General features: G+C 41.9%; 1 protein-coding gene across 2 annotated transcripts in view; it reads left to right on the plus strand.

Moving 5' to 3' along the window:
• The first annotated feature begins 245 nt into the window (after positions 1-245).
• efna5b (ephrin-A5b) overlaps positions 246-26,979 on the plus strand; it is a 242,584-nt gene continuing 215,850 nt past the window's right edge. The window contains exons 1-2 of one of the 2 annotated variants that reach the window (XM_085987598.1): positions 247-541; positions 639-924. In XM_085987598.1, the coding sequence (XP_085843724.1) occupies positions 806-924 (119 nt within the window). In that variant the 5' untranslated portion in view covers positions 247-541; positions 639-805. Of the gene's footprint in view, positions 925-26,979 lie in introns of both variants that reach the window. The other variant, XM_085987606.1, reaches the window with a different exon arrangement.

Raw genomic sequence — 26,979 nt, forward strand, 5'->3', positions numbered from 1 at the left:
CTCTTTGGATCCCGGCTGCTCGCTTATCTCATCCCGGGAGGGGAGGGACACACACACCCACCAAACAAAAAAACAACAACCGGGGAGGCAAATCCTCTTCGCACCGGGCTGCCGCTGGCCGCTGTGAGCGTGTTTGCGGAGCGCCAGCGCCGTGTGCAGGTTGCAGCGGCGAGTTTGTTCCAGCTCTTCAAAGCACATCTTTCAAAGCACATCTTCAGTGGGGGATTTTGTTTGGGGGGGCGGGGGGAAGAGAGGCGGGGAGAGGAAGAAAGAAAAGATGCTGTGACTGACTGACTGGATGCTGCCGCCTCGGGAATCTCCAGCTGGTCTTGCTACACTCCCAGTAACTGAGTATCTATAATTTAAAACATCGATCTCTCTCACATCACCAGCAGCACCAACAACGCACGCTGATACTTCTGGGGCTCTTTGCACCGACTTTTTTGCTGATTTCTGCTGTCAGTTGCATACAAATTGCGGACTTAACCTCGTCTTGCTGAAAAAGCACAGAACTTTGCGCCGATCCCATTCCCTGCTGACAGTGAGTTGGGGATTTTGTAATTCTTTTGATTTCGCAGATCGTTGCCTCACACTTTGTCACCAGATGAATTAATATTTCCTTCTGTGGTGTTTTGGAGGTGTTTGTACAGCTGCAGGTATTTCATCCTCACTTCTTGCTACGATCCTGGACTTTGTCTCTCCGATCCTGGACTCTGACCTTCTCTGAAGACAGACTGAATGAGACAGGCCATCTGAAGCTTTAAGTTTGAAAGGAGAGAGCGGGTTCCTCGCACCCTCTGCAGCCATGATCAACGCGGAGGTGCTTGTCGTCTTCGTGGTGCTGTGGATGTGTGTTTGGCCGCAGGAGCCCGGCAAAGCGGTGGCCGATCGGTACGCCGTCTACTGGAACAGCACCAACCCGAGGTAAGGCGCGCCTGGAGCCGGCTGGCCGGTCGCGGAGCTGAGCGGGGAGGGAGCGCCACCTTTACCTTTTTTTATACAAAATGAAAGCTCACTGATGGGAATTGGGTAACTGCAAGTCCCACAGGTTTGGGTCACCGTCTGGTCGCCCTCTGGGGCTGACACTATTTTATGATTTTTTTGGGGGGTGAATCCTAGTGTTAAACCAGCCCGACTGGGCTTTGCTTGTAATTCATGAAGTAGACGAGAGGGCATTTTCAGGTGAAGTGCGCATAGCACTGAGGTGACATTTGAACCGGGTTAGTGTTTTGAATCGTAATGAAAGTTGCTGTTGAGACAGCCGGGCACTTGGTCCGGCTGTGGGTTCTGGGCTCTCCGGTGTGTGTGTGCGTGTGTTTAAAGCTGCCTTCACTGAGGTTTTAGCTCGAGTGCTCCCAACAAATCGGTGTCCCGCCGCATTCAGGGGCTTCTCCCCGGGATTGTGTGAGGGGCGGCGGGCCCGGAGACTGTCACTCGCCCGCTGCTGAAACCCAGGAGGAAATGATTCATTCATTCATCCATCACACTCGGCCAGCGGGCCAGCAGCTTCCTCCACCAGCCTGCCCTTGATTTTAGTTGTTGCGAAGTTTTTATTTTTTAATTGTAACGATATAATGGAAGCGGCTGCACAGTAAAAGTGGCTTCTCGCCGGACCGTTCATTTTTCAGCCGCTCGCCAAAGGACTGTAAAAAGATTTTAATATTTAAAAAAATAGATGGGGTGGGAGATTAAATCTGGAATTTTGGAGCGAACATCGTGCAATCTTTAATCGAATAACTGGATGTATAAATTGTGAGATTGTCCAGGCGGCGCCTCCTGGTTATTGTGAGCCGGGAAAGGTGCGAAAGTTTGAGTGAAACTTGGCGACAGTTTCAGCCGTCAGTGTGGCCGGGCCCGGCTCAGCTCCCAGCAACATCGGATCATGATGCCACTAAAAACAACTTAGTAAAGTTTTATTAGAAGTTCCACTCTCCGCTTTGTACAGCTAGAATTATTGCAGCGTTGAACATTCCCATGTGTGTTTTGTTGAAGTTTCCTTTGCCTTACATTTGCCAGGACACCGCCGAACAGTCAACAGTCCTGTCCGAATGTCTGCCGTACTATTTTCTTTTTACCGAAATTAAAAATAGAAAACCTGTGTTTTTTTTTAAAACAGGGACAACATCTGAGTTTGGATTAGCAGCTGCACTTTATGCAAGCGCCCCCCCCCCCTTCACCAATCTCTTGTAATGTTTCTCTCATTGATCTGCAGAGGCTGAAAGTTTTTAATTACAAAAGTAAACCAGAAATGCAAATCGATTTGTAAGATAATTGTTAAGCAATTCGAGGATTAAAGAAAAACAAAGTTCTATTCTTTTCTGTAAGAGAGGCTTAAATTGCAAATGTACTCATATCAGAGGTCACTTCAGCACATTTAGAGAGTCTGGTGCTATGCTGCAAAACGTTTTAAAAACAGCTTTAGAAATCCAGCCACCAATTGTCACCATAAATTTATTATCTACTCTTGAGTTTTTGGTCACTAAATGTTTTTATAGAGATTTATATATGACTCACTGTGAACGTTGGTGAAAATATTCAGAAATTTTCCAAATTCAATAGTAAGCTTGTTACTGAGTTTCCAAAAATATTGGAGATCAATCTAATTTTACTGTAGGATACATAAAGATTTTTCATAAGAAAAGAGCACATACTGCAAACAAATAAAAGACGTGTTTGGATTCAATTTGAAACCAGGTTAAATGATTCTCCTCAAGTTTATTCATTTTCTTTGGAAAGTCTTCAATTTGTAGACGTCCAGAGTGGGTACACATAAAAAGGTTATTTTATTGTTTAGTTCTAAGTTGAACATTGCAAGTTAAACCTACAATTAGTGGTTTGGGTTGGTACAATTGAATGAGCATTCCCTTGGCCTTTCTGTCTCTCCCTCTCTGTTATTCCCGGTGAGTATGTCTTCTCTTTGTGTGATTTTGTGTGTGTGTGTAAAATTCTCTTTTCCCCGCTGTTGTCATATTTTTATATAAATCCCCCCAACACTCTGCATTCTGTGCGTGTTGCTTTCTTGCTGTTTTTTATGAATCAGTCAGTTGCTTCCTCTTTTCTTTGTAGGTATTTTTAGCTATGTGTTCCCTCCCTCTGCCTTTTTCTGGATTTGCATATGTGCGTTTACTGATTTTTAATCTTTTTCTTTTGTATTCTCCATTGCGCATTCTCTCTTGGTGACATTCTTTATATATTGGTGTGTTTGTCATTGTCTCTATGTCTCCCTGTATGTATCCCACTTTGTATGTTCTCTCCTTTGCAACATTCTTTCTCCCTTGTCTTGTGTATCTTTTTTTCTAGCACAGAGGTGATGTCCCAGTTTGAGCTGAGATGAACAAACGGATTTGGGTCACAGGGCATGTTTTTTTATGCATTTACTACACTGTCAGGCAAAACCTGTTTGCAGCCTACAAATTGGATTTTAAGCTATTGGGAAATTTTCCTCACCCGGGCTGATATGATTGAAGACACAGTATCTCCTTTCTGGGTCTAAATATGATGAATTGGGAATAATAAAAAAAAATTCAATTCAGCCAACTTTTGTTGCACTTATTAGTTATTTGATATACCCATAGGTTTTAACAATAAGTTTTATCAAAGAAAATGACACCCGCAGTGACAAAATAAGTTACCATCTTTTCCGCGTTAGAATTACCCTGTGGCATTTCAAGTAACTGTATAAAGTAACCATGTGGGACTCTGTTTAAAGCTGTTCATATAGATTTAAATTGTATGTGATATTGCACTGTGCTGATGGATTATAAGACATAAAGTCCATGGCCGCTTGTTATAGCTTTCAGTCTTGCCAATTGTGAGCAATGTTGAAACAATGGAAACGCGGTTAAAGCCCACTTTAGTTGGGACTCAAATTCTCTGGGTTGCTGGGATAATACGGTAGTTTAACCCCTCTTCCAAAAAACTGGCAAGATTAAATTTCAATTGTAATGTAAGCAATAATGTAAGAACTTTATATTGAGGCGGAGAACTAATTGAAATCTCAGCGCAATGTTCCCTTGTTAAAAAAGAGTGAAAAATGGCGCTGGAATTCACGATCAGTAAAATTGCATGTTGCAAATCCAAATGTCATCTGTGTGGCAGAGTAAGCGCCATTGCATTTTAGTGCATCCTGTCACTTTGCTTCACATTCCCTGACAAGCCCCCAATGGCAGACAGTGGCTGCATGATCGTGACTTTGTCAGTTATCGTCGCTGACCTTGTAACGCCTGTAAATCTTCCATTTTTATTGCCGTAGTTCTATTTGCAGATGAGCGAAAGTTATGGGAAAACCACAATGTGGCTTTAAAAAAAAACGATTGTGGCTTTTTCCTGCGAAATATGATAAGATTAAGGGTTTTGCTATATGTATGTATCGCTGTAGATTTTAAAACAATTATTGATGTCTGAAAAGAAAAACAATTTATTAAATTTAATGCAACAGTTTAGACAAGATGAATTTAATAACACTACTGCTTTGAAGATAAGAACTCAAGCTCTTTATGACTGAACGTATAATAATTTTTGAATGCAGTATTCCTTCAGCACCCACTATGAAAAAAATTCTGTTTTGCTATTCATTGTTGTCTTTGTCTCTTCCACTTTTATATTTCTGTAGCAGAACCTTTTAAAAATATTAATTGAAAAATGAATGCATTGATGAGCAAAGGAATCAGAGAGTGCACAATGCAGCTCTGTAGATGTAAATCAGTCCATGCCTGAAGGGTTAATGCCGATTATTAAGAGTCAGTGGGGGCCAGCATTTTATTTGCAAGGGAAAGTTTGACTTTACTACTTACTTTCTCCGCTTACAGGGGGTGGGGGAACTGCGGCTGCTCATAAATGTGTCCTGGTTTTGGTTGTAAAATTCAACAGAAAGGGGTTTTGCAGTTCATTATATGGTGCTTAGTGAAAGTTAATAGCATCACTGTATCCAGTCACTGTTACAGCAGGAAACCCAGCTCTTTCAATGTGGTCCCTTTGTGTGAGCTCGAGAGAAACCAGGACCGAGTAAGGGTTTCACAGGCTGCTGCCTCCAGAGGGAAGGTACTGACAGGCAACTTATTCGAGGTTAATTACCCCTCTCTCTAAAAAAGGGAAAAATTCTTCCCATTCAAAACTGCAAATACCTTAATGAAGGGGTTACATTCCAACCTGCCCAGATGCTATGTTTCCTGTTGGTGAGGTGCAGCTAAAGATGAGCCTTTTCTCCTATCCTGTTGCTATGGATCTGGTAATCTAACAATACCATGCTGTGCAGAGTAAATGAATGAATGCAATTAGTCCTTCAGGAGTCCTGGGCTCACTGTGTGAGAGATGAGAGAGAAAATTAGGAGAGAAAAAAGTGGAATCAAGAGATCCATTGACAGACACATGAACACACCGGTACAGTCGTGTACACACGATAAATATCTTATTACAGTAGAAATTCTTGCACCAGAAACTTGGGCAAAATGTAAGCTATTGTTTCTCTTATTTAAAATAAGTAAAACAACTAGATCCCTGTAATTTCTGTTAACTGATTGCTGTGCGTGTGTGTTGGGCACCTATTAAATTTAAAGCCAAATTTTTGGGGTATAATTTGCCGGCACGGGGTCAACGGGGGCCGCCTTCCGTGCTGTAACCATTCTATGAATTTCTTCTGTAGTGACGCCATTACAAAGTAAGTAGCTTCATGATGTGCTCATTTTCATGGAGTTCACACATCACATCACAGTTGTTATGCTTGTAAATATAAGTTTTTCAAGTAACAAAAAGCCAGCTATTCATCAGTTTGCCTTCATATGCAATATGAAACAGTACAAACAGAAGACAAGAGATAGTTGTATCGAAGCACCATTAACTCTCCCTTCATGTGTCTCTGTGTGAGGAGGAAAACATTTCATTTATTCTGCATCAAGAAAATAACACAAGTAACAGAGTCCATATAATAATGAAAAATGATACTTTAGTAAACAAAATCCCTTTGCCTTGTGTTTGCGCTCCTCTACGTGCAAACGCTTTGCTATAATCTGATTGAGCAAACATTTCTGCAACCTTTTGATTTCTTCAACAAATTTCCTGCCCTGTGCAGTACAGTGTCGGGAGCGGCCCTCTTAAGAAGCATTGCCGCTTTCTTATCTTGCTGTTCTACAACGATTAGATGTGAAACAGTCAAAATGAAGCCTTTCGCATATACGCGTCTAGTGTTTCCTAAAAAAAAATCCAGAATTTGAAATGTTGGGTAAGGACAGGGCTTTCAGTTTTTATGTCTAATTCCAAATTAACTACTCTGCTCTATTTCCAAGCTCCTTTACCTGAACCTTTGACACAAGTAGCTTTTAAGCTACTTTATATGTCTTTGTTTTTTTCCCCCTCATTAGTTTTGCTAACAATAATTGCATTTTCCCAGTGAAGCAATTACAATTCAGTGCAGATGTGAAAAAAGGAACATACACTTATTCGGGTCAGTAGTAAGTTGCTTTACTTAAAGAAAATAAATTAATACACAAGAGGGAGAAAAACCCCTCCCCAGTAACAGCCATCCCTTTCACATCACAGTTACTTGCACAGTAGGTTCTGGTAGTCCCAGGCTACTTTTCCAAGCATCAGATACACACACACCCAGCTGCTAGATAACGCAAATAAATATTGCAACCTAATTAGGACCCAGGCAGGTCAGCAGAAAGGGAAGTGCTAACTGGCATTGTAAATGGTCCTCCTTCTTGGGCACTGTCTCCTCTCCTTTCAAAACTGCTGTCATGACCCCAGCCCCCCCCCCCCTTAAAAAAAAAATATCCTCGGCCCTTCTGTCCTTGTAAAGTATCGCTCCGTCTCCAACCTCTTCCTCTCGAAAGTCAATGAACGCATTGGTGCCTCCCAAATCTTTGCCCATGTTTCCTGCAACTACCTATTAGAATCCCTCCAATTATAATTCTGTCCTTCCCACAGCATTGAAATGGTCCTAATCAAAGTTACAAGCAACATTTTCTGTTACTGTGATGGTGGTGCATTATCCTTCATCACACCCTCCTTATCTCTGTAGCCCCCTCCTTGAACTGCCGTACTTCTGACTCTGGCTTTTTGTGCTCCCCCCCCCCCCCCCCCTTCACCATACCATTGATGGCTGTGCCTTCAACCGCCTGAGCTCCATGCTCTACAATTTCCTCCCTGAACTTCTCCACCTTGCCACCTATCTCTCCTCCTTTGATCATCCTTAAAACCCACCTCTTTCACCCCCCTCCTAATATCTCCTCCTTTGGTTTGACCTCCATTTTTTCCATGCGATTCTATGAAGTGCATTGGGACATTTTTCTATACGACAGGCGCTATGTTAATGCAAGGTGTTGTTGAATGTGCCTCGGTGAAAAACATGAACAGCTTTCCTGCCCAATCTCCCTATTTCTAAAAAGATTGTGGCAGTCAGTCTTTCCTTGGCACCCATCATGGTCTGTCAGCACTGCCTTTTAGAACTACGTAGTAATTAAATACTTGTCAGTGGAGTATTTTCCATAATATTTAAAACAGAAAAGACAAGGGTCCTGCTTTGAGCAATGACTGTCAGGGGAACAATGAAAACTAATTACACACATGGCTGTCACTATTGTTAAACTTGTCATTTGGGAAAAAACATGACAAAGTATGTGTTTTACTGATGACTGTTTATGACAAGGAGGCCTGCTTTAAAGGAAGTGTTGTAGCTTGGTTTTTGGTCAGGTCTCCATCCCTCCCTCTTTTCCCCTCCAAAGATTTATCTTACAACCCCCTCCCTTTCCCCCCTCCCCCCCCCCTCCAGCCTTCAGTCTGGTTTCCCCTCTTTACTCTGTTTAATGTTTGTAGGGTTTTGCTCAGAAGTGCTGTGGATTACACAGGATAGTTCTTGGGTGTTCATTAGCTGAAGTAAATCTGGTTCACACAGGAACTGGCCCTACACTTCGGCAAAGTAAATAGGGAGCGTACCGAACAACCGATACCAGCCTTGCATGTTGGTAAAGTAAATAAGATAAAACTCAGAATAAAGATAGCGGTTCCACACAAAAACATCGTGCTATTAAACCTCAAACAGTGTGTGGGCATTTCCTGACCTGTCCAGATTGACCATTTTGTATTGATCACAGGCAATCCTAGCACTCCTAATTTAGTTCAGCACGCAAATTACGCAAATATATATTGCATCCTGAGAAGTAAGATTTTTGTTGTATGTTTCAAGGTACTGTATTGTAAAAATGGGCAGAATCATCAGTTTGAGTGCGTTATATATGATTAGCAGCAAGGTGAGTTTATACTTGACCAGCTCACTTTGGTCGTAATACCGAGTATGTTCAACAGTGGGTTGTCTCTTTCATTGAATTGTGGATATAGTTTGTTTTATGAGATTTCCAAACTCTTTCACTCATGGACATTGCATTTCCTCTTTCTATGCGAACAGGTGCCTCCTCATGCGTTGCCCAGAGCAGCACAATAAGAGTGCTGTGTGTTGTGAAGGAGAATGGCGATTGCAGAGGCTCAGCAGCTTAGCTCCACATCTCCACGGGTCAAGTCCCAGAGGAGACCGGAGGGTTTCTTTTTGATGACATGGGGGAAAGACAAAGAAAGGAATGGCATGGAGTCAAAAGTGGGGGGGGGGGGGAAGAGAAAGGAGGGTTTAAGGCATTTAAATTGAAATTGAGCAAACATTTAAAGTGCATTTGTATAATTAGAGTGATATCTAGAAAAATTGAGAATGTTGGCCTTGTATATGATTTTAAAAAGATATATGACATCTGTGAAATGAAGGATGGAGCTGCTGTCCCTGCTTTCAGCCACTGCATTTTATCAGCACAGTCTCAGAGTAGTTGCACAGAATGACCTTTGAGGCGCACTCCTGTTCAGAGCTGGCTGAGGTAACTCTATATGTGAGTGGCTACTTTCAAAATGGATGCTGCTGTAGAGACTTGTGTGGTTTCAGAGAGCATCAGGACGAAACATTGCAGGCTCCCTTTGCACTGGTTGGAATTGGCTCTTGATAAGCTTATGAACAGCTTAGCTACTGCCTCATATGTGTGATTGAAAGTAATACCCCTCTAAACCAATAAATAATCACTCTGATTAAGTGCGAGAGAATGGCTAGGTGCGGATTAACGTGAGAACTGAAAGGAAGATTACTGCTCGTCACACACTTAAAACAGTACAGATGGTCTCTCCCTGAAAACTGGACTCTTTTTAAGTGTTACATTTGTTGCTAATTCACAGGATGTTAATCGGAATGCACACTCTTGTGAGTTTATCAAATAGCTCTCGAGTTGCAACAACACAGATTGCTCCAGTGTAAATATTATAATTTTGTAACTCGGGAACGGTGTAGTATCACTCGCAGGTGATAGCAAACTGCGGGTGACTTCTGTTGCCATGATGAAATGGTGAGCGAGTACCAGGAAGTAAGTCATTGAACAAAGGAGCACGCTGCAATCTGCAGCCATATTGGCCTAGAAATTCACTGGCCAGCCTCGCCAGGGCGCCTGAAGTACGGCCACGGAAGGGGTCGCGGCCGCCCGCCGCAGATTCAGTTTCAGCGCCCCAGACGGAAGCGCGGCGCTACTCAAGGTGCCCCGCATCCCTCTTGGGGCGCTGCAACTGAAAATCGCAGCGCAACGTGCCGCAGCGCCACACGCTGCGGCACGGCACGCTGCGGTACTGCAGGCCGTCCCCTTCTTAAAGGGGAGGGGCCTGCTGCAGCGCGCTCAAAGAGCGCGAGTGCTGGCAAAAGAGCCCGGCACCGAGGAGAAGTGCCGGGCTCTTGGGACACAGCCAGCACTCCGCGGCGGGGGGGGGGGGGGGGGCGCTCAGGAGGCCGGGGACGGCGGCGCGGAGGTGTGCTGGCAGGCGGCCAGCAAAAAAAATGGCCGCCCTGCACCTCAGCGCCTCTACCGCCGCAGGTAGACCCCCCTGAACCGGTCGCAAATTGCGACTGGTGTTAAAGCAGGGGGCGCTACTAAATTTCGCGATCGGGGCAGTAGCGGGGCGCTGTGCACACCGATGACGTCATCAGTAGCGGCACAGCACTAACGGCTAGCACCGCCATTAGCGTCCCGCTAAATTTAGTGGGAGGCGTGGCCAGTGGCGCAAAACCCACTAAGTGCCCTCTTAGGGCGCTAACAGGTGGTCTAGGCCATTGAGTTTTGCTAGTGTCTTCGAGTGGTCAACAGCCATCGTAAGGACCCTGAGATTATATTACCATACTGAAGTTTTCTCCTGCTATTTGCTTTTTGAATTTAATGTTGTAAATTACTCTCATTTTAGCTGATTTTGCTGGGGATGGCTGACAGTGCCGGTTATGTTCTCAATGGATGACAATACTCACAAAGGATGTAATGTCGACCAAAGGGTAGTGACTGGTTACTGTGTGAAAATTTACCATAGCGTTTATTATGCTAGGTGCATTATATTTTAAAGAAGGGGCGCCATGATGGCCTGATGGTGCAGTTCGATGGTGTATAAATGCATTGTATTGTAGAAGGGGTCACACATTTGATCCATACAGGACATCAGAGAGTGAGCTAATATTCTACTCTGGTATGCTGGTTGGCTCAGGATTGGATAGACAGAGGATTAAAAGTAGACCCTGGCCTGCTCGGCCCCTCTATCAGGAAATAGTCTGTTGTGTCACAGTGCGAGGATCGTAAAGAGGGAAATAAATTAAAAATAAAAGGTGAGTAAATCTGTGAAAAGGGAATTCCATTTACAAGTCTTCACATGTAATAAAGGCACAGAATCACACATTCCCACAGATAACATGCCTGTTCGTATTCAGTGAAGCTGTCAAGCAGCTTGAGACCATTGCAAACAAAACAAAAAGTTTCTTCAGGTGTGTGAAGGTGAAACAGATTTGCATTCATGAGATTAGTTTAACCATGCAAAATAAACTTGGCTCCTTCTGCATTTGACAGTCACTTTATCGGCAGCAGCAGTCAGGGGCAGAATTGGTTATTCTAACTGGTGGTAAGGAATTAGTAACCACAGGCAGCACTTCACAAGATACTTACAGTTGATTGAGGCCATTTGGCCTATCTTAGTTCTTAGAAGCTGTTTTATTTGCAAGTTCTTGAAGTCAATGGCAATAAAAATCAGGAGAGATGTAAAACTGGCTGCCGACTTGCCTGTTTTACTATCTCCAACAAAGATCAATTTACAAAATCAAAAACAATCATTTTGTTGCATGAATTCTCCCTTAGTTGGTATTCCACAGACAGCACTCTGGAAATAATTTTAAGTTTCCAAAATGTATACTTGCCAGTGAAATAAATGGGATATTTCACTGCGTCTGCTGAGTTCCAACTTGCATTTAGAAACATTTAAATAAAAAAGTCTCTTGTCTCTCTCCATCCACGAGATGGGTTCGCAGTTTATCCTTTGCAGCTTTTTAGAAAAATGTTCATCAAATAATTTTTTTAAAATCTAACACGTTAACACTCTTCCCCCCCCTCAAATAGTCAGCCCAGTGTAGGTTTCAATTGCTGCCGCAGTATAAAACTGTTCAGATGCCACTGATGTTTGATACTGGGGTTGCCCCTTGTTGTTAGCGTGGTGTAATATAATAATTTGTTATAACAGCTGACATTACAATCCAGCAGATTTATTGGAGAAATGGAGAAAATTACTTTAGTTTATAGTGGCAGAGTCACATGCATGAACAGTTCCTGACAGTTCAGCGAATGAAGTTAGTGATATTTCTGCTGGGATATTTCTTCCTTCAGTATTTTTCTTTTGATAGTGCAGGTAGATTTTCTAGTGTGGGAGTTGGTGATGGGAGGAACGCAGCAGTATTTCAGCATGTTGTTGTCTGAGGTAGTATTTCCTTTCACGTCCTGTGGTTTTTATGGGTTTCTTTTTTGGTTTTAATGCTGTTTGCCGGATATTTCTGGAAGCCCAGGCCTTTTCATGGCTCCCTGCTGCTGAGTTCCACTTGGAAGAAGTCATAAAACGGTACCATCACACTCCAGTAAATATTGACTGTGTCTCGGAGCTTTGACCACTTTGAAAGCGGGAACCACCAAATTAAAAGGCTTCTATTGTTCTGCCCTGGGCCAGTGCTCCATAACTGACACCAGAGCATGTGTGTGTTACAAGCTAAGAATCAGCACAAGAAAGATATAGAAAGAGGCAGGGAGGGAGGGAGGGAGGGAATTAAAACAGGCAACACATTGGAACCTGTAAGTACTTAATGTGAAGGAAAGTAAAATCCACAAAGGGCACTGACATGTGCTGAATTACAGAAACTTCCACAGAGCTAAGGGAAAAACACTGTCTGCCCTCATGGAGAGGCTGAATTTGTAAATGGAGGGAGCTAATTGACTCACTTAACATCTTGCCCTTTGTGTGTCATTGGGCAGGGCCTAAACACACAGGCCTAGAAATTCAGTATAGCCACGTTTGGGGCGCTACAGCGGGGCGGCCGCTAAAGTTTGCGCCCGGCGCCACCTTCGCCGATATTCAGTGGCATCGCCCCAAGAGGTTGCTGCTGCGCTAAAACAGGCAATGCACGACTATCATTAGGCGCTAAGCCGGCGGCCCGGGCCGATACCCCCGAGGGCGGGCGTAGCGCAGGTGCGGCGAGTTGCTGATTGACGGCAGACACTCTGGCGCCGGTGAGCTCTTAAAGGGGGAGGGTGGATTTGTTTGCCTGCCACGCCCTGCACACTGCAGCCCTGAAGCAAGGCCTGACCACTGCTGCTTGATCTGTACAATGCCCAGGACTATGGAGAAGGCCAACGTTTGCACCCATTGCAGCCCCCATTATATGTTTCCAATCAATGCTATGGCTCTGAAGTTAAAGACAAGTGCAAAGCTGTGGCCTGAAGCCACAAGTACCTGTGCGAGTGTTGAGCCAAACCAGAAAGATCCGTCTCTCACAAAGAAGGAGTGTTGCAAAATGGCTGCCATTTCTACTGCAGGAGGAGTGCCCTTTAATTTGCGCCCCCCGCGCCCCGCAGCGACTGGGAACCGTTCCCCTCTACCAGTCGCTAGGGGCGCCAGGCGCACAATAGGCCGGCGCCACTGAATTTCCGGTTTGGGGCGCACAAAGGGCGTTGCACGATGAAATGACGTCAGGATCTGCGCGCGCAGCTGAGCGCACGCAAAGGCTTTGCGCCGCTGCTAAATCTTTACTGAAGTTGGGGAGAGGCGCAGATCGCGCTGCGCCCGGCCGCTAGCCGCCTAGCGCCCCACATCTCCTCCTCCTAAGGCGCTAGCGGCTGGCGCAAACAACTGAATTTCTAGGCCATAGTATATTCAGCCTATACAGATAGATTCAGCTCAGTTTAACCCTTTCTGTCAGTTCAGAGACCACAAATTCAAAAGTGTCTTGGGCTAGTTTATACCAGTGCAAAGTGAATGGAGAAGTTTGTGGAATGTGCTTGCGATGCATCCATTACCCATTTACCTCGGAGCTCCGAATGACATTGGTTGTGAATTTGCAACTAATTTGACACTCAAATTGAGGCTGGGTGCACTGAGAATTATTTAGCTTAACTGTAATTTTGGAAGTGGTCTGGTGGGCAGATTTAAGTGAGGTGTAAATCAAAGCATTCACTCAGCATGCCAGGGGAAATGGCCAACTCTGCTGTTGATTCTAGAGAAAAGCACAATAATCTGTGGTGGATGCTAATTTAAAACTGTCTTCCCAGTGCCCTGCGAGTTGCAGTGTGTTAGTCTTTGGTGGGCTTGCTAGCACAAGCTGATTAAGTTAATCATTATTCTATTTGAAGCTGGATATGAGTAAACCACATGAGGGTTTGTACCCAAGAGTTAGCTGAACGGACACCGCAAATGGCGAGTCTAGACAAAATACGAGGGCTGTGTTGGATTGGAGCTGGCTAGACGCATTTAGTAAGCAGACCTATTAGGTAACACTTAATTTAAGGGGATGTGAACAAGTGCGTGGAAGCTCTTTAAGAGATTTTTAGCTATCCTTCAGCTTTCAATATGCATACTATATACAACAGCCGCAAAAATAATTTCCTGCAAATTGTGCACATGATTTGGGTGCAACAGGACTTTGCCGTTATTATTCTGTAGTTGCTGTAATGTTAAGATGTACCATGCAGAATTCCACAGAAAATTGTGGTTTGATGCGTCACGGTGGCAGTTACAAAGTGATTGACTATGTTGCTGTGTGCATTTGTGATTTGCATGCACTTCTGGTGCCCTTGTGTGCTACCATGGTCTGTGTTTAATGCTAGGAAACTGTCCTCAAAGAGTATGGGTAAGATTGGGATACGTGCTCTCGCCTCACCCCACTTCCACCTGCACTCCTGACTTAGTACAAATTACGCTAAAATCAAAAGATGGAGGAAGAAATGGCTCTGAGGCCATTGAGATGCTTGTCTCGTTAGTTTTGAAATCCTTCTGTATCTGTTTGATCTTTTTGTGCAGCACTCAGCAAGATAAGGCGGTGTCATGGCCAGCCAGGATCAATGCCATCATACCAAGGCTGTGTAATGACAACAAAAATTTCATTTCCTACGCCAGCAAAATATATATTTGATGAACGCATAAATGTCCAATGCTGCTTACATTACGGGATTACAAGCAAATTCTCTTTGCTTTTTGCTGTCCAGCTAAAGAACTTGCCACAGCATAAATATATTTAGCAGCACTGTAAATAGATAGAATTCCATATAGCAGAGGTGCTAACCTCAGTTGTTGGTAATATTGTTGATACTTGGCTGTTCAGTGCTCATTTGCCCTGGCGTGTTGACTGCTCATTAAATTGTTTACTGTGCGATAATTACATTATTTTGATATGCTTGCTCATGCTTCCTTAAACTTATCTTGCGCAACTTGTTTGCAGTGTACTTTTGTCCAGATGTGAGTTGCTTCCTGTACAAACAATCTCTGCATGTAGAAATTGAGGCAGTCTTAGTGATGGCGGTAAATGCTAGCAGTTCTATCATGAGCACAAAAAACCCATAACTCACCTTCAACGTCTCCCTCTAATTTATCAACATTACAATGGTCAGGACTCCTGTGAAATTTCCTCTTTTGTTCCTCCGTAGCTTCAAAGGTGCTATCCTACACACGTTTCCTCTTCCCTACCTCCTCAAAATTCAAAACTCATTGCACATCTTCCCACTCAAACCCGTTCTTCTGGACTTTGAAACTGTGGCGCTCCTTACTTTGGTAAACCTCCCTTCCACCATGGCTTTTAAAACCTAAGCCCGTTCTCACATAATCACTGCTTCCTGATTTCCCCCACCTTCCGATTTATTGCTTTATGGGCCTCAGCCTTTCCTGTTGGTTTCTGCGTTTTGAAAAATAAGAGGGTAGATATTCTGTTAATTCGTTAAGAATGTGGTTGCCGGTGCAACTTAAAAGTACTTCTTTTCATGGCTTCTGGCGCGAGGTATGCCTCAACCACTGATGATTAAGCCCCTGCATCCCTGGTGTCAATTGACTCTTGATTTTATGTAATTACTAATAAGTAAGATTGAGCTGGTAGTAGAATTGCCAATTGTATCTAAGGATAAACAGTTTTATTTTGAACAAATTTACAGCGCCTCTGTTGCAACATGAGCTAACTTGATTTAAAGTGGTTTCTATGCTAGGATTTAATAAGTCACCACTAATTCCGATTGATCTCGGACATTTTCTTTCATAAGACCTCATTTATCTACCGCTGCAAATTTGCATTTGATGTGAATTTGCAACTGAGTTACAACCAGCGGGCAAGTGTAAAGGTTGCGGAGGGATTTGTGGCAATCACGATTTGGAATACCATCTGAGTTTGGAGCGTCTCATCAGGCTGCCATCAATGGCTGGCACAAATCTCAAGCTGTTTTTAACAGGGGTAGCTTAATATTTCCTGGAAATAATTCAGTACAGTTGCAGTTATTCAACTGTGAAGGCCTTCGCAGCCTAAGCTCCTCAGAGTGCTTACTGGATAGGTGCACTGCATGGTACTGAGTCCTACAGACCAGGAAGGTCGCAGGCTCAGCCTACAGTCTGCAGTTAATTTGCTGATCTCAGCTCGGCAATAGTTGGAATGAGTTGGCCTTAGTGCTGTTTAGATGAAGGAGAGTCCAAATCAGCGATGGGGTTCAGATCTCCATGCAGTGTATCCTTCTGGAAAGTGAATGCGTGGATATCCGATCCATCAGAAACGAATCAAGCTTGAATGCTGTCCCTTCCATGGTGGAAATGCCTACCGATACTCAGTGCCTTAATTCACACACACGTAAAATAACGACTTGGAAAAGAGGTACCACAGGGCTGCTGCTGCCCATGGAACCATATACCAGCGGAGCCAGCTTGTTCAAAAGACAAGGGGAAAACTTTCGATGGAAGAATTGTGTTCTGCTTTACTCATCCAGAGATATGACGGGGGGAGGGGGGGGGGTTGATTTTCAATTTGCTGCCCGGGTATAAAACTGCCGTTTGCGGATCGGATGCCGATCATTGAAACCATTGATTTCAATGAAAATGGGCTGGTTTCTGTACCAGGTGGTTGACCTGGGCGGCAAGTTGAAAATCTACCACGTAATCTTTACTGGGCTGTGTATGTAAAAGGCTCTCAAATCCTCACAAGCACCTAAAGTGCTGCAATTACAGTGAGTTTTCTCCATAGCGGGAAGTAAGAGGTTTAGCAAGTGCAAGGCTGCGATGTTAATGTTAATTTATTGGAGGAAGGCAAATCCTACCCCACCTCAACCTCACTGCACCAAAGACGTTAGATGTTAGTGCCGCTGTTTATATGCTTTGAAGAGGGTCATTTTGCTGTGTAGTTGTCGAATGCTGAACAGTTATATGTTTAATGTGTAAAATATACATTGTAATAACAGGGCTCCGTATCCCAGTGTACAAATGCAGCATTGTTTACAGATCGTTCTGTCTTGTGTTGGTGAGGCTTTGGCTCTACTGACTGAAATTTGAGAGTTCATCCACAAAATGGAGAGACATCTAGGCTGACTCTTGGCTTATCTGTGACTGCAGTCTCACTGCAGCTTCTCAGCAGCCAGTAGCTTTGTGTCGCTTTATAAATCAGACCGGATATTGTGTTTATGCGCCCAACGTTCCCCCCCCCCCCCCACATCTCTTGCGCCCGGGCATTTTACAGTAGGGCGCTACATCGTGAGAGGTCTGAAGTGCACACGGACCATGCATTTTACCCGCTTTTACCGTTGCAGCATTTTATTCTGTACCCTCCCTAGTAAAAAAAAAAATTCTTGTCTCACAAGAGAACATTTTCAGCAAGGCTGGTGTTTGAGAGGCTGTGTAAGGAGTTGTTTTGTGCTGTGTACAATTTCTGTTCAAAGTGGAAAAGATTATGAATCACAAACTCTTATTCCAAGGTGACTTTTTTCTCTCTAGGTATACACAACAAATTAAATAGATTGCACAAAGAGCTCAAACTGACCAGCTCCAATTCATTTGGCTGCAGACTCACAATCCCAGTGAGAGTGATGAAGGATTTAAAAAGCCACCTTATCATTGTCTCGAACACAAAACCCTTCCGCTGAGATCTTTCAGCTAACTTCTTCACTTCTTAAATATCCAGGGGGCAAACTGGCCATTCTTATTAATCGGCTTAAAGCTAATGAGATGAATGGATCTTAAGCAGGACCTCAAACTGTCCTAAGCCCTCCACATCAGCAGTTTTGAAGTGATTGTGAGGGGGTGTCTGTCTGTCTGTCTGTATGTGTGTGTGCGGCGGAGGGGGCAGGGGGGGGGGCTGTGTGGGGAGAAGTGGATCGGACTTCAGAGAATAGCTAGCCCTTGTTTTTCTAAGATGTCAACACATTCTCAGGTTTTACCTCGGGTATTAATCTGCCCCCTCCCTGTTCAATCATGTGCTGACGAGGCTTGAGAAACAATGAAAGAAGGAATTAGATTGCTTTTTTTTGGGTGAAAAATTCCATGGGAAAGGCAGGAAAGGCTGAGCTGGTTACTGGGGACTTAGCTGCTGACTTGCTGTCAGTGAAGTCTATTTGAATAACCTACCCCTTTAGCCTTCATTTTCCCCCTTTGTCCACTCCAGTTCATAAACGGTAGCAGCTGGAGATTTTTATTCATGTAAGCTGCTGCTTAATATCCATGAAGATTTCTAACTGGGTCAGAAGAGCAATAGGATTTTATTTTTTTGTGTTCTTTTTTGCCCCACATCTAGTTAAGGCCAAAGCTCCAAATGTTCCTTTTCAATCCAAAAGTACTCACCTTTTGTGTGTTCTGTGCTTTGTCTTTATCACATTCTTTATTAACAGACAGACGATACAAACCACATTTTCTTCACAGAAGCTTGAAAAGTCCTCGAGCCCTCAGAGGATTAATAAGCTGGAGTGCTTGTTCTGGTGCTGTGTGAAGAGCTGGACTCAGTGCTGTAGAGGTGATGGCAGCTGGGAGTCAGAAGCGTTTCATCCAACCATATGCTTATGGGTTGAACAAGTCACAGTTGTCAGCAGTTATAGAACACATCTTCACCCTGTGTAGATACAGCAGTTATAGATTATATCTTGACAAATATGTAGGTACACAAGTTATAGAGCACACATATAACTTAGCATACTGTACAGTTACAGTAGGCATATATCATATCCTCACACTGTAGGTGCATCAGTGATAAATCGTAACATCAGACTGTGTCGGTGCATCAGTGATGGATCGTAATATTCGACTGTGTCGGTGCATCAGTGATGGATCGTAATATCAGACTGTGTCGGTGCATCAGTGATGGATCGTAATATCAGACTGTGTCGGTGCATCAGTGATGGATCGTAATATCAGACTGTGTCGGTGCATCAGTGATGGATCGTAATATCAGACTGTGTCGGTGCATCAGTGATGGATCGTAATATCAGACTGTCGGTGCATCAGTGATGGATCGTAATATCAGACTGTGTCGGTGCATCAGTGATGGATCGTAATATCAGACTGTGTCGGTGCATCAGTGATGGATCGTAATATCAGACTGTGTCGGTGCATCAGTGATGGATCGTAATATCAGACTGTGTTGGTGCATCAGTGATGGATCGTAATATCAGACTGTGTCGGTGCATCAGTGATGGATCGTAATATCAGACTGTGTCGGTGCATCAGTGATGGATCGTAATATCAGACTGTGTTGGTGCATCAGTGATGGATTGTAATATCAGACTGTGTCGGTGCATCAGTGATGGATCGTATTTGTCACACTGTGTAGATGCAATAAGAAAAAAACTTGCATTTAGATTGCACCTTTCACGACCTCAGGATGTCCCGAAGCGCTTCACAGCCAACGAAGTACTTGTTAATTGTAGTGACTGTTGTAATGTAGGGGAACACAGCAGCCAACTTGTGCACAGTAGGGTCCCACAAACAGCAATGAGATAAATGGCCAGATAATCTGTTTATGATGGCTTTGATTGAGGGATAAATATTGGCTAGGGCACCAGGAGAACTCCCTTGCTCTTCTTCAGATAGTGCTACAGGATCTTTTACGTCCAGCTAAGAGGGCAGACGGGGCCTTGGCTTAATGTCTTGTCTGAAGGACAGAACCTCCAACAGTGCAACGCTCCCTCAGTATTCACTGGAGTGTCAGCCTAGATGATGTCCTCAAGTCTCTGGAGTGGGATTTGAACCCACAACTTTCTGACTCTGAGGCAAGAGTGCTACCACTGAGCCACGACTGACAGTGCTAGATTGTTAGCGTTACACTATGTAGGTGCAGAAGTGATGGATTGTATCGTCACAGTGTATAGATACAGTCGTGATTGTATCATCACACTGCAGGTGCAGTAATGGCTATTACACCACAATCACACCAATGTGAAGTGGTTTCAGAATTGTACTGGTGCAAAATGAATTCAGGATTCAGATTTACAATTTGATCCTAAGCTCACTGAAGTCAAGATATGTGAGACCATGAATTGCTCCTCAGCATTAAGGTAGCATTAGCTCTAACCGAGTGCAAAGCCGAGTTTTAAAAAGTGTCCAGGCTGTCCATTGTACACCCCAGGTACTTGGAAAATTTGCGTTTGAATCATTTTAATGTTAACAGATAGCTCATGTTCCCACCAGGAACCGAAGTCTCCTCGTGTGTATTTGTGGCTGAGGTTGGTGCAAAGTACAACCGATAGTGTAATCCATGTCTGATGGCTCCTCATCATATTCTACAGATATTGACCTGAAACTGGTACCTTATTTAGTTCCTCTAATTAGTAGAAATAGTAAAATAGTAGGTTTTAGGTTATCAGTAGTCAGTCTATTGAGTGATTTGGATCTGAAGATTCCTTTTTAGCATTCCAAGATCTGCTAGCCAACCTACTGTTTTGATTAGAATGTAATCTTTTGAACAATGTAATTGATTTTGTTAAATCTTAAAGTCGATGCCATGTCTGTGGGAAACTTTAGTTCACATTCCCTTGAAAAGCTGGAATTTAAAGTCCTTCAGTACTGCGGCTTGTCTGTATTGTGCCACCAGTAGCAATATGAACATGTCAAATTTCACCGCTGCTTCTGGAAGAAAATATTCAATGCAAAGTCCTTCCAGCGAAAAGTCTAGATTGAGGATTTCTCCGAACCTTGTGCTGCATTGCTGTGTATAATGGTGTGTTTAGACCAGAAGGAAAATTGTGATGTCTTGACCAAGCCAATCAAAATGAACGCACTGATATTAATTTAAAAGGAAATAGTTCCTTGTTGTCATTAATTTAAAGGACTCATTCCTTTTTAGATAATTTGTTAAATAATGTTTAGCATCTGAGGAAACATTAGATAATGTTTGGAGAAAATTTGTGCAGTGATTTAGTGATGATTTAAACACTGATTACTTTCCCTGCTTGAATACGTCATCTGGCTATGGAGGTACTGTTCTGGAGACATGAATATACAATCAGGTCATATGTGCATAATAAACCATACATCTGACCGCTGACAGCTCCAGTCCTTGACAAACAGAACTTTTGTTTAATTGCCAATAAAACCTCTATCCAAAGCAGTGCAGGGTTGGGTTCCCTGTTTATATGTTAATGTTAGGTGGAAATTTACACAATACAGACTCTTGGTTGTCCCGCATGTACTTACATTAGAGGCTGAGCAGTACAATGCTTCACTGGCCTGTTTATAAGGTTTGAGGTCATTTTAGTTTAGGTTAAAGGCCTAAGGGAATATTATTTATTTCCTGTCTCTTCAGAGCCTGGTCGAGTAAATACTTGCACCTCCTTGAAGCTGCTGTTGCTTCGTTGTAAAGGACTGTGTGTAGGGAACTATATAAAAAAATGTATTTTAAAAATTGTTTAAGATTGGCCGCCTATGTGCGTCATTTCCTAAAAACTTGCCGTGACTTCTATTTGGTTTGGGTTTGAGTTGTGTCGGATTATTAGTCTGTGAAGGAAGAGATAACGCATTTCCTTGTATTGAATTTCGGCACGCTCTGTATTTTGTGGCCAATAAAAAATTAAAATGTGCTTGTGCACTAGTGGTAAAGCAAGGCATGCAAATTTCACACGCACATGAAAGGCGCTTTTGAGGAAATTGTACTTCCTATATTTAGACAATAATATTTTGTACCCTGTATTTTGTATAAAACATACTTTTTCTTGTTTGTGTATTGTTCACCTTCCTTTAATAAATTTAAAAAAAATCAAATTTACAATGAATTTTTTGGAATATTGCACCTTTTCTATTGTCTAGATTTTATTTCTGTCTGTACAATGACAGCCGAGTGGAAGAAAAATCACGTTGTGTTCATGAAGCTGTTTTAAATCCTTTGGACACAGTCTGTATTGGGAAATGCCCCCACCGCTGTGCATTTTCCATGTTTTCCACAGGTACAACATTTTTCCATATAGTGATTGAATTGTGATTGAGGTAATCGAAAATAGTCTTTGAAATCTATTCAAGTGCAGATAAAATCATCATTCTCTGCCAAGACACGACTGCTTGGGCCAAAGTAAAGGCAGAAAATGTCAGCAACTGTAAAGAGAAAAGATAGGTTAATGTTTGGGTGTCGATCCTTTAACAGAATGCTCGTTCCAATGATGGGCCTACATCCTAAACATTAATCTATCATTTCTCTTTACAAATGCTGATGGATCTGCAGTATATTTCCAGAATGATCTGTTTTTCTTTTTATCTCTACTGACTATTATATGGAAAAATAGAATGCGTGCACTTGAGCTTTTTTCATTTTCTAAAACCCTTTGAAAAATGATTTATTGCTGTTTAAAATCTGACATAATTCTAATTGTTTATGGTGGTTTTACTTCCCTTTCGATATGTAACCATGAAGCAAGCGACTGGTCATCTATTAAAGGACCTCGAAACTGTCATTTTTGCGTGTGTCCCACAACAGAGGATCATCTGTATATTGGACTTTTTCTGTTAAACTGGGATGAAAATAGGAGCAGAATATATACATTCATATATAATGGGATTCTCTGTAGGACATTTGAACAAACTTTGTACTTGTCAAATAGAGAGGAAGGTGATCACTAATGTTAGTTTGAGTGCTTAAAACCGAAATGGTGATTTTACAACAGGATTGATAATATTTGGACACTGTTAATCTGTTATTTGTAAATTTGAAACATTCTTGCAAATGCATCCCTTCTAACACTAACTTTTAAAAGGATGCTGTATGGATTAAAGTTTTGGTAGTTTTAGAAGCTGACTGATTTGAGATAGCGTGAGAAATACTGATATTAAAATGTTGTAACTACATGGAGTGATCCCAGCCCTGGATTTAAAAAAATCCGAGAGCTGATCGGTAACACGCAAGCTTCCCATTAGCTTCAGTGACGTGACTACAGCTGCGTTTCAGAAGCCTGGGGAGACTTGAGGGTCTTGCGCAGTGGGCACGAGATTTATTTTTTGCCCTTAACAAAGAAAGGTGCTGAGATAGTTTTGACAAGTCACTATAGATGTCACAAAGACCACCTTTATGTTTGACTTAAAAAAAAACCCATTTTGGACCAATCTTCATTTGCATTTGTGCCTCTGAACTTAGGATAGGGAAGAGATGGGAAAAGAGTATCCTGAAATTCAGCAGTGACAAGAGACCGCTGGCTGAATAATGCAGTAACTTTCTGCCGACTTTAAAGTAAACGGGGAGTTGTCAGTACATTAGGAGGAGGAACCTGCCCTGTCGGTACATTACTTGCACTGGGCTAGTATCACTGGTAAAAGGAGCATGGCACGCAGGTGTCTAAATTATTTACAGTCATAATCGTCCTTTATGTTACATCTCAAAGCCATGGCTCTGTTATTCTTTTGCATAATTGATGGTGCTCAGAACTGGAAGAGTTAGAATAGCAGAAGTAATGTGATGCGAATGTGCAGTGAGGCAGCAAGTCAGTCAGCTGGCATTGCGCTGCAGTGATGTGTGGGTACAGTAATCACTGGTTTGCGTGTATAAGCCCTGTACATGCACAGCTAGAAGCAGAGAAAGGGGGCCATCTAAATATAACAGGACCTGACACTTAACAACGACTGGATGGCAGTCAGATCAGAAGGTATTGGTTCATAGTTACAAACCATCTGTACTGGGGGAGGCGATGGTTCCAGTAGCGGCTGTCCCAATGCTGCAGGGCACAAAACGCTATGAGACCAGTAATTCATTTTTCGTTTCTTTGTGTAGTCCAGTGCCATTTTGGGTTTTGGGGGGGGGGGGGGGGGGGCGGGAATTGTATAATCAAGAATATATTCATTTCAAATAAATTCACATCTAAATGGTGACACGTTTTGTTTAAAAGAAATACAAAATACTGCAGCGTCTTACAATGAGACTGTTTTAAATTTGAGACAGCATAACCAATTTTTATGATTTTTTTTTCTGCTGTGTTTTGTGCAGGACTGATCTAATACCACAGTAAGATTCCATAAAAAAAATAATCATTAATGAACATTCATTTGTTTAACAGGAATTTATAAAAGATCAACAGATATAAATAAAATATAGATAGAAAAGCAAATAAGAAAATAAGAAAAGCTTATCAGGATTTAATTGTGTTCCAAACCTGCGCTACATTAGAAAGTAAAAACCCTGTACAGAACCCCATAGATTATTATTAACTGTTACAAATTGGAAAAGGTAAAGAAGGCAAGAGAAAGCACGTCTCTTATGCAAGTCCACAATACTTTCCCCATTGCTGAAAATGTCTCCTTTTTTTTCTCCAGCAGTGTTTGAAAATCTTGAATACAAAAGGAGAGAAATGATTTCTCTTTGGTGTATTCCACTTTACGGAGATGAGCATTTGAAGCAGGAGCACCAGATTGACATGCAAATATATTTCTCGTATTTAGCAATGGTGCCCTGAGAGAATTTAATATAGAGATATTTCCATTTTAGTAAAGTGTGTGCAGTGGAGTTGGTGGTCATTCACCTCTGACGCTGGATTAGGGTGGAGAGGGCTAAATTTAGGGTTTGATTTGGAAAAAGTCCTACTGGCATTTTTTAATATAGATAGATAAGAAAAATATTAAAGCTTTGTCCTGCATTTTCTCCACCAAAAGCACCAACAGGACAGTGGGATATTTCGTCACTGCTCATGAATAAGACCATATTGCTTGTCGTAGAAGTATTGCATCAGGATATAAATACAAGCATATTTTGGTTATAAGCTCACAAATACATTCTTCTTATTAGATACTTACTTAATTTAATTCTGAGTTGCTATCCAATAGAATGTTGCCTTAGTTAGTCACTAGGAAATGCCTGTACAAATTATTATCGGAGTGCATCCTAAAAAGGTTTAACAGTAACACTTTTTTTGTTGTGAATGTTGCTATTGATGTGGTTTCATAGTGAGTAAGTCACTGCTTTTGTGCAGGTTTCAAAATGAGCATCCTTTCTTATGTAAACCACCTGCTACGTTTTGAATTGGCGTTTCTAGAACAGGAAGGAATCGCACAACTATAGACCAGAGCATCTGCAGTATTCCGTACTCTTAACTGCCACGCACCAATAATCCTCAGCAAAATAAAAATGCAGTCTCGAGTGCTGGAGAGTGTTCAAAGCGGCCAGGTGATAGTTGAACCGTTAGTAAAAGAACATCTTTATCTCCGCAAGAAATGCCGTGATGTGTACATATTCTAAACCTTGAACATTAGATACATTCTCTTCTACCTTTCCAATACCATCTCCATTATGACCCCACACTGCAGCACTGTTTGATAGGACAACTCCACAAGGCAAGCAGCCAAGGAAAGAAGTGCCTGTTGCTGAATTGGAGGTTAGTTTCCATCACCATCTTGTTCACTGGAATTGAATGGAGCCAGTGCAATGAAAATTACCTGCCGGACTTCAATAGATTCATGAGGAAAATTAAAAAAAATCTAAACATGTATGTGTTCAGATATAATTACATTACATTCACTAGTGAGGGCTAAAGATTCTTCAAGGCTTCTCCTTTGGACAACACAGTTGCTAATAATTTTCTTCATGAGCTTCCAATAAACACATTTTTCTTTAGCAGAGGAAAATCCTTCCAGGATTTTGCTTCCATTCTTTTTCTTGAGATAGGAATGAAATTAATTTATCATATACAGTAGGCCTCCTATTAATTTAGAAAAGATGTAATTTGTAAAATCATCATGGATTTAAACAAATGATGATGAGGAGTAAAACATGCAAAATATTTCATTTCAGCCAATCTTATGCTATTCAATGAAGCAGTGCAGAAATATTAGTCCAGTTCTTTGAGGATTAGAGTATGAAGTGTCCTAATAGACCATAAAACAGTTTCCTTCTGTTTTAAAATTACAATCAGCTGAAAATTCACTACAGCCTAGCAACCACCACAGACAAGCCGATAATTAAGTTTTAGGGAGGAGGATCTCAGTTGCTGCCATTAATGTGTCACTTTCTGTGCATTCATTTCCCTTTTGCATTTCAAAAACGGGACCGTGTATGTTTGGGGAGTCGGTCGGGGGTTAATGAAAGCACTGATTAATGAATCATTATCTGCGCGCAGAGAAAGACTTGAAATATGTTTTATAATCAAGTTTCTCTGCGATGGGAAATCAAAACCATTCATCTATCAGGGCAGATTAAGCCATTTTAAAATTTGTTTCAGACAGCGCGATCGATGCTCGAGTTGCCATTTCAACTCACTGAAGCGTTAACATTTCTCGTGCTATAAATTCTTGCTGTGTGCACGCAAGTGGCGGAATGGGAAACATACTCAGCCCTGACAGCCTTCAACTCAAATTTCAAGTAAATCAAGTTTCATTTGACAATATTCCTAAGTACAACAAAAAAGAGCATATTATTATATATTTTGTGAAGGAGTGGAACAATTTACAATGATCTCTTAATTAGTGTTGGACTGCACCATGTGGGATAAACCATTGAAGACTGCATGGCACCTAAGTCAAAATGACAAGTTTGCAGTTACTTTTACATTTATTTTTAGTTGATTTATAGTATATATTGTAAGTAAGAAAATACTCTCATTGCATTTACTTTATAATTTTAGTTTATAATTTTGATTTAAAAATTGTACAAATTTCATATTTCAGAACAAACATGAACATATTTTAAAGATCATACAAAAGGCATTCCATTTTCAAAGGAATTAATATAAATGAAAGTTATAATAATTCATAAGTGCTAATTCCAAAAGAGAAAAATGTAGGTTGATTGTAAAAAGGTAAGATTATGATGCACTGAAAGCTGTTCCCTTTTATTATCCTTCTACTGAAATCTATCCACAGCTAATTAATTACATTCAGACTAATTATAGAACCTTAATATATCTGCCAAAAAATGTGATTCTAAATCAAAATTCCCCCCTGCAAGTATACTATATCCTTAAAATATAGCAATCTACAGAGCAATAGTATGGTAGAAAAACCTTAAGTACAATTTGCTGGATGTGATTGTTTAACAAATACCTGATTGAAACATTCAAATAACTAAAATTCAGAATACGGCTCTGATTTATTGACTATAATTAACGACACAATAAGATTTGTAAAGTGCTGTTACAGACCTTATTTTGAGGCTAATGGGAGGGTAGCAGTTGTCTCAAACAGATTAATTGAATGGCTGAGATAAAT

The sequence above is a fragment of the Somniosus microcephalus genome, chromosome 1 (assembly GCF_052327205.1).
Source record: "Somniosus microcephalus isolate GS21.2 chromosome 1, FLI_Smic_1.0, whole genome shotgun sequence".
Taxonomy (NCBI): domain Eukaryota; kingdom Metazoa; phylum Chordata; class Chondrichthyes; order Squaliformes; family Somniosidae; genus Somniosus; species Somniosus microcephalus.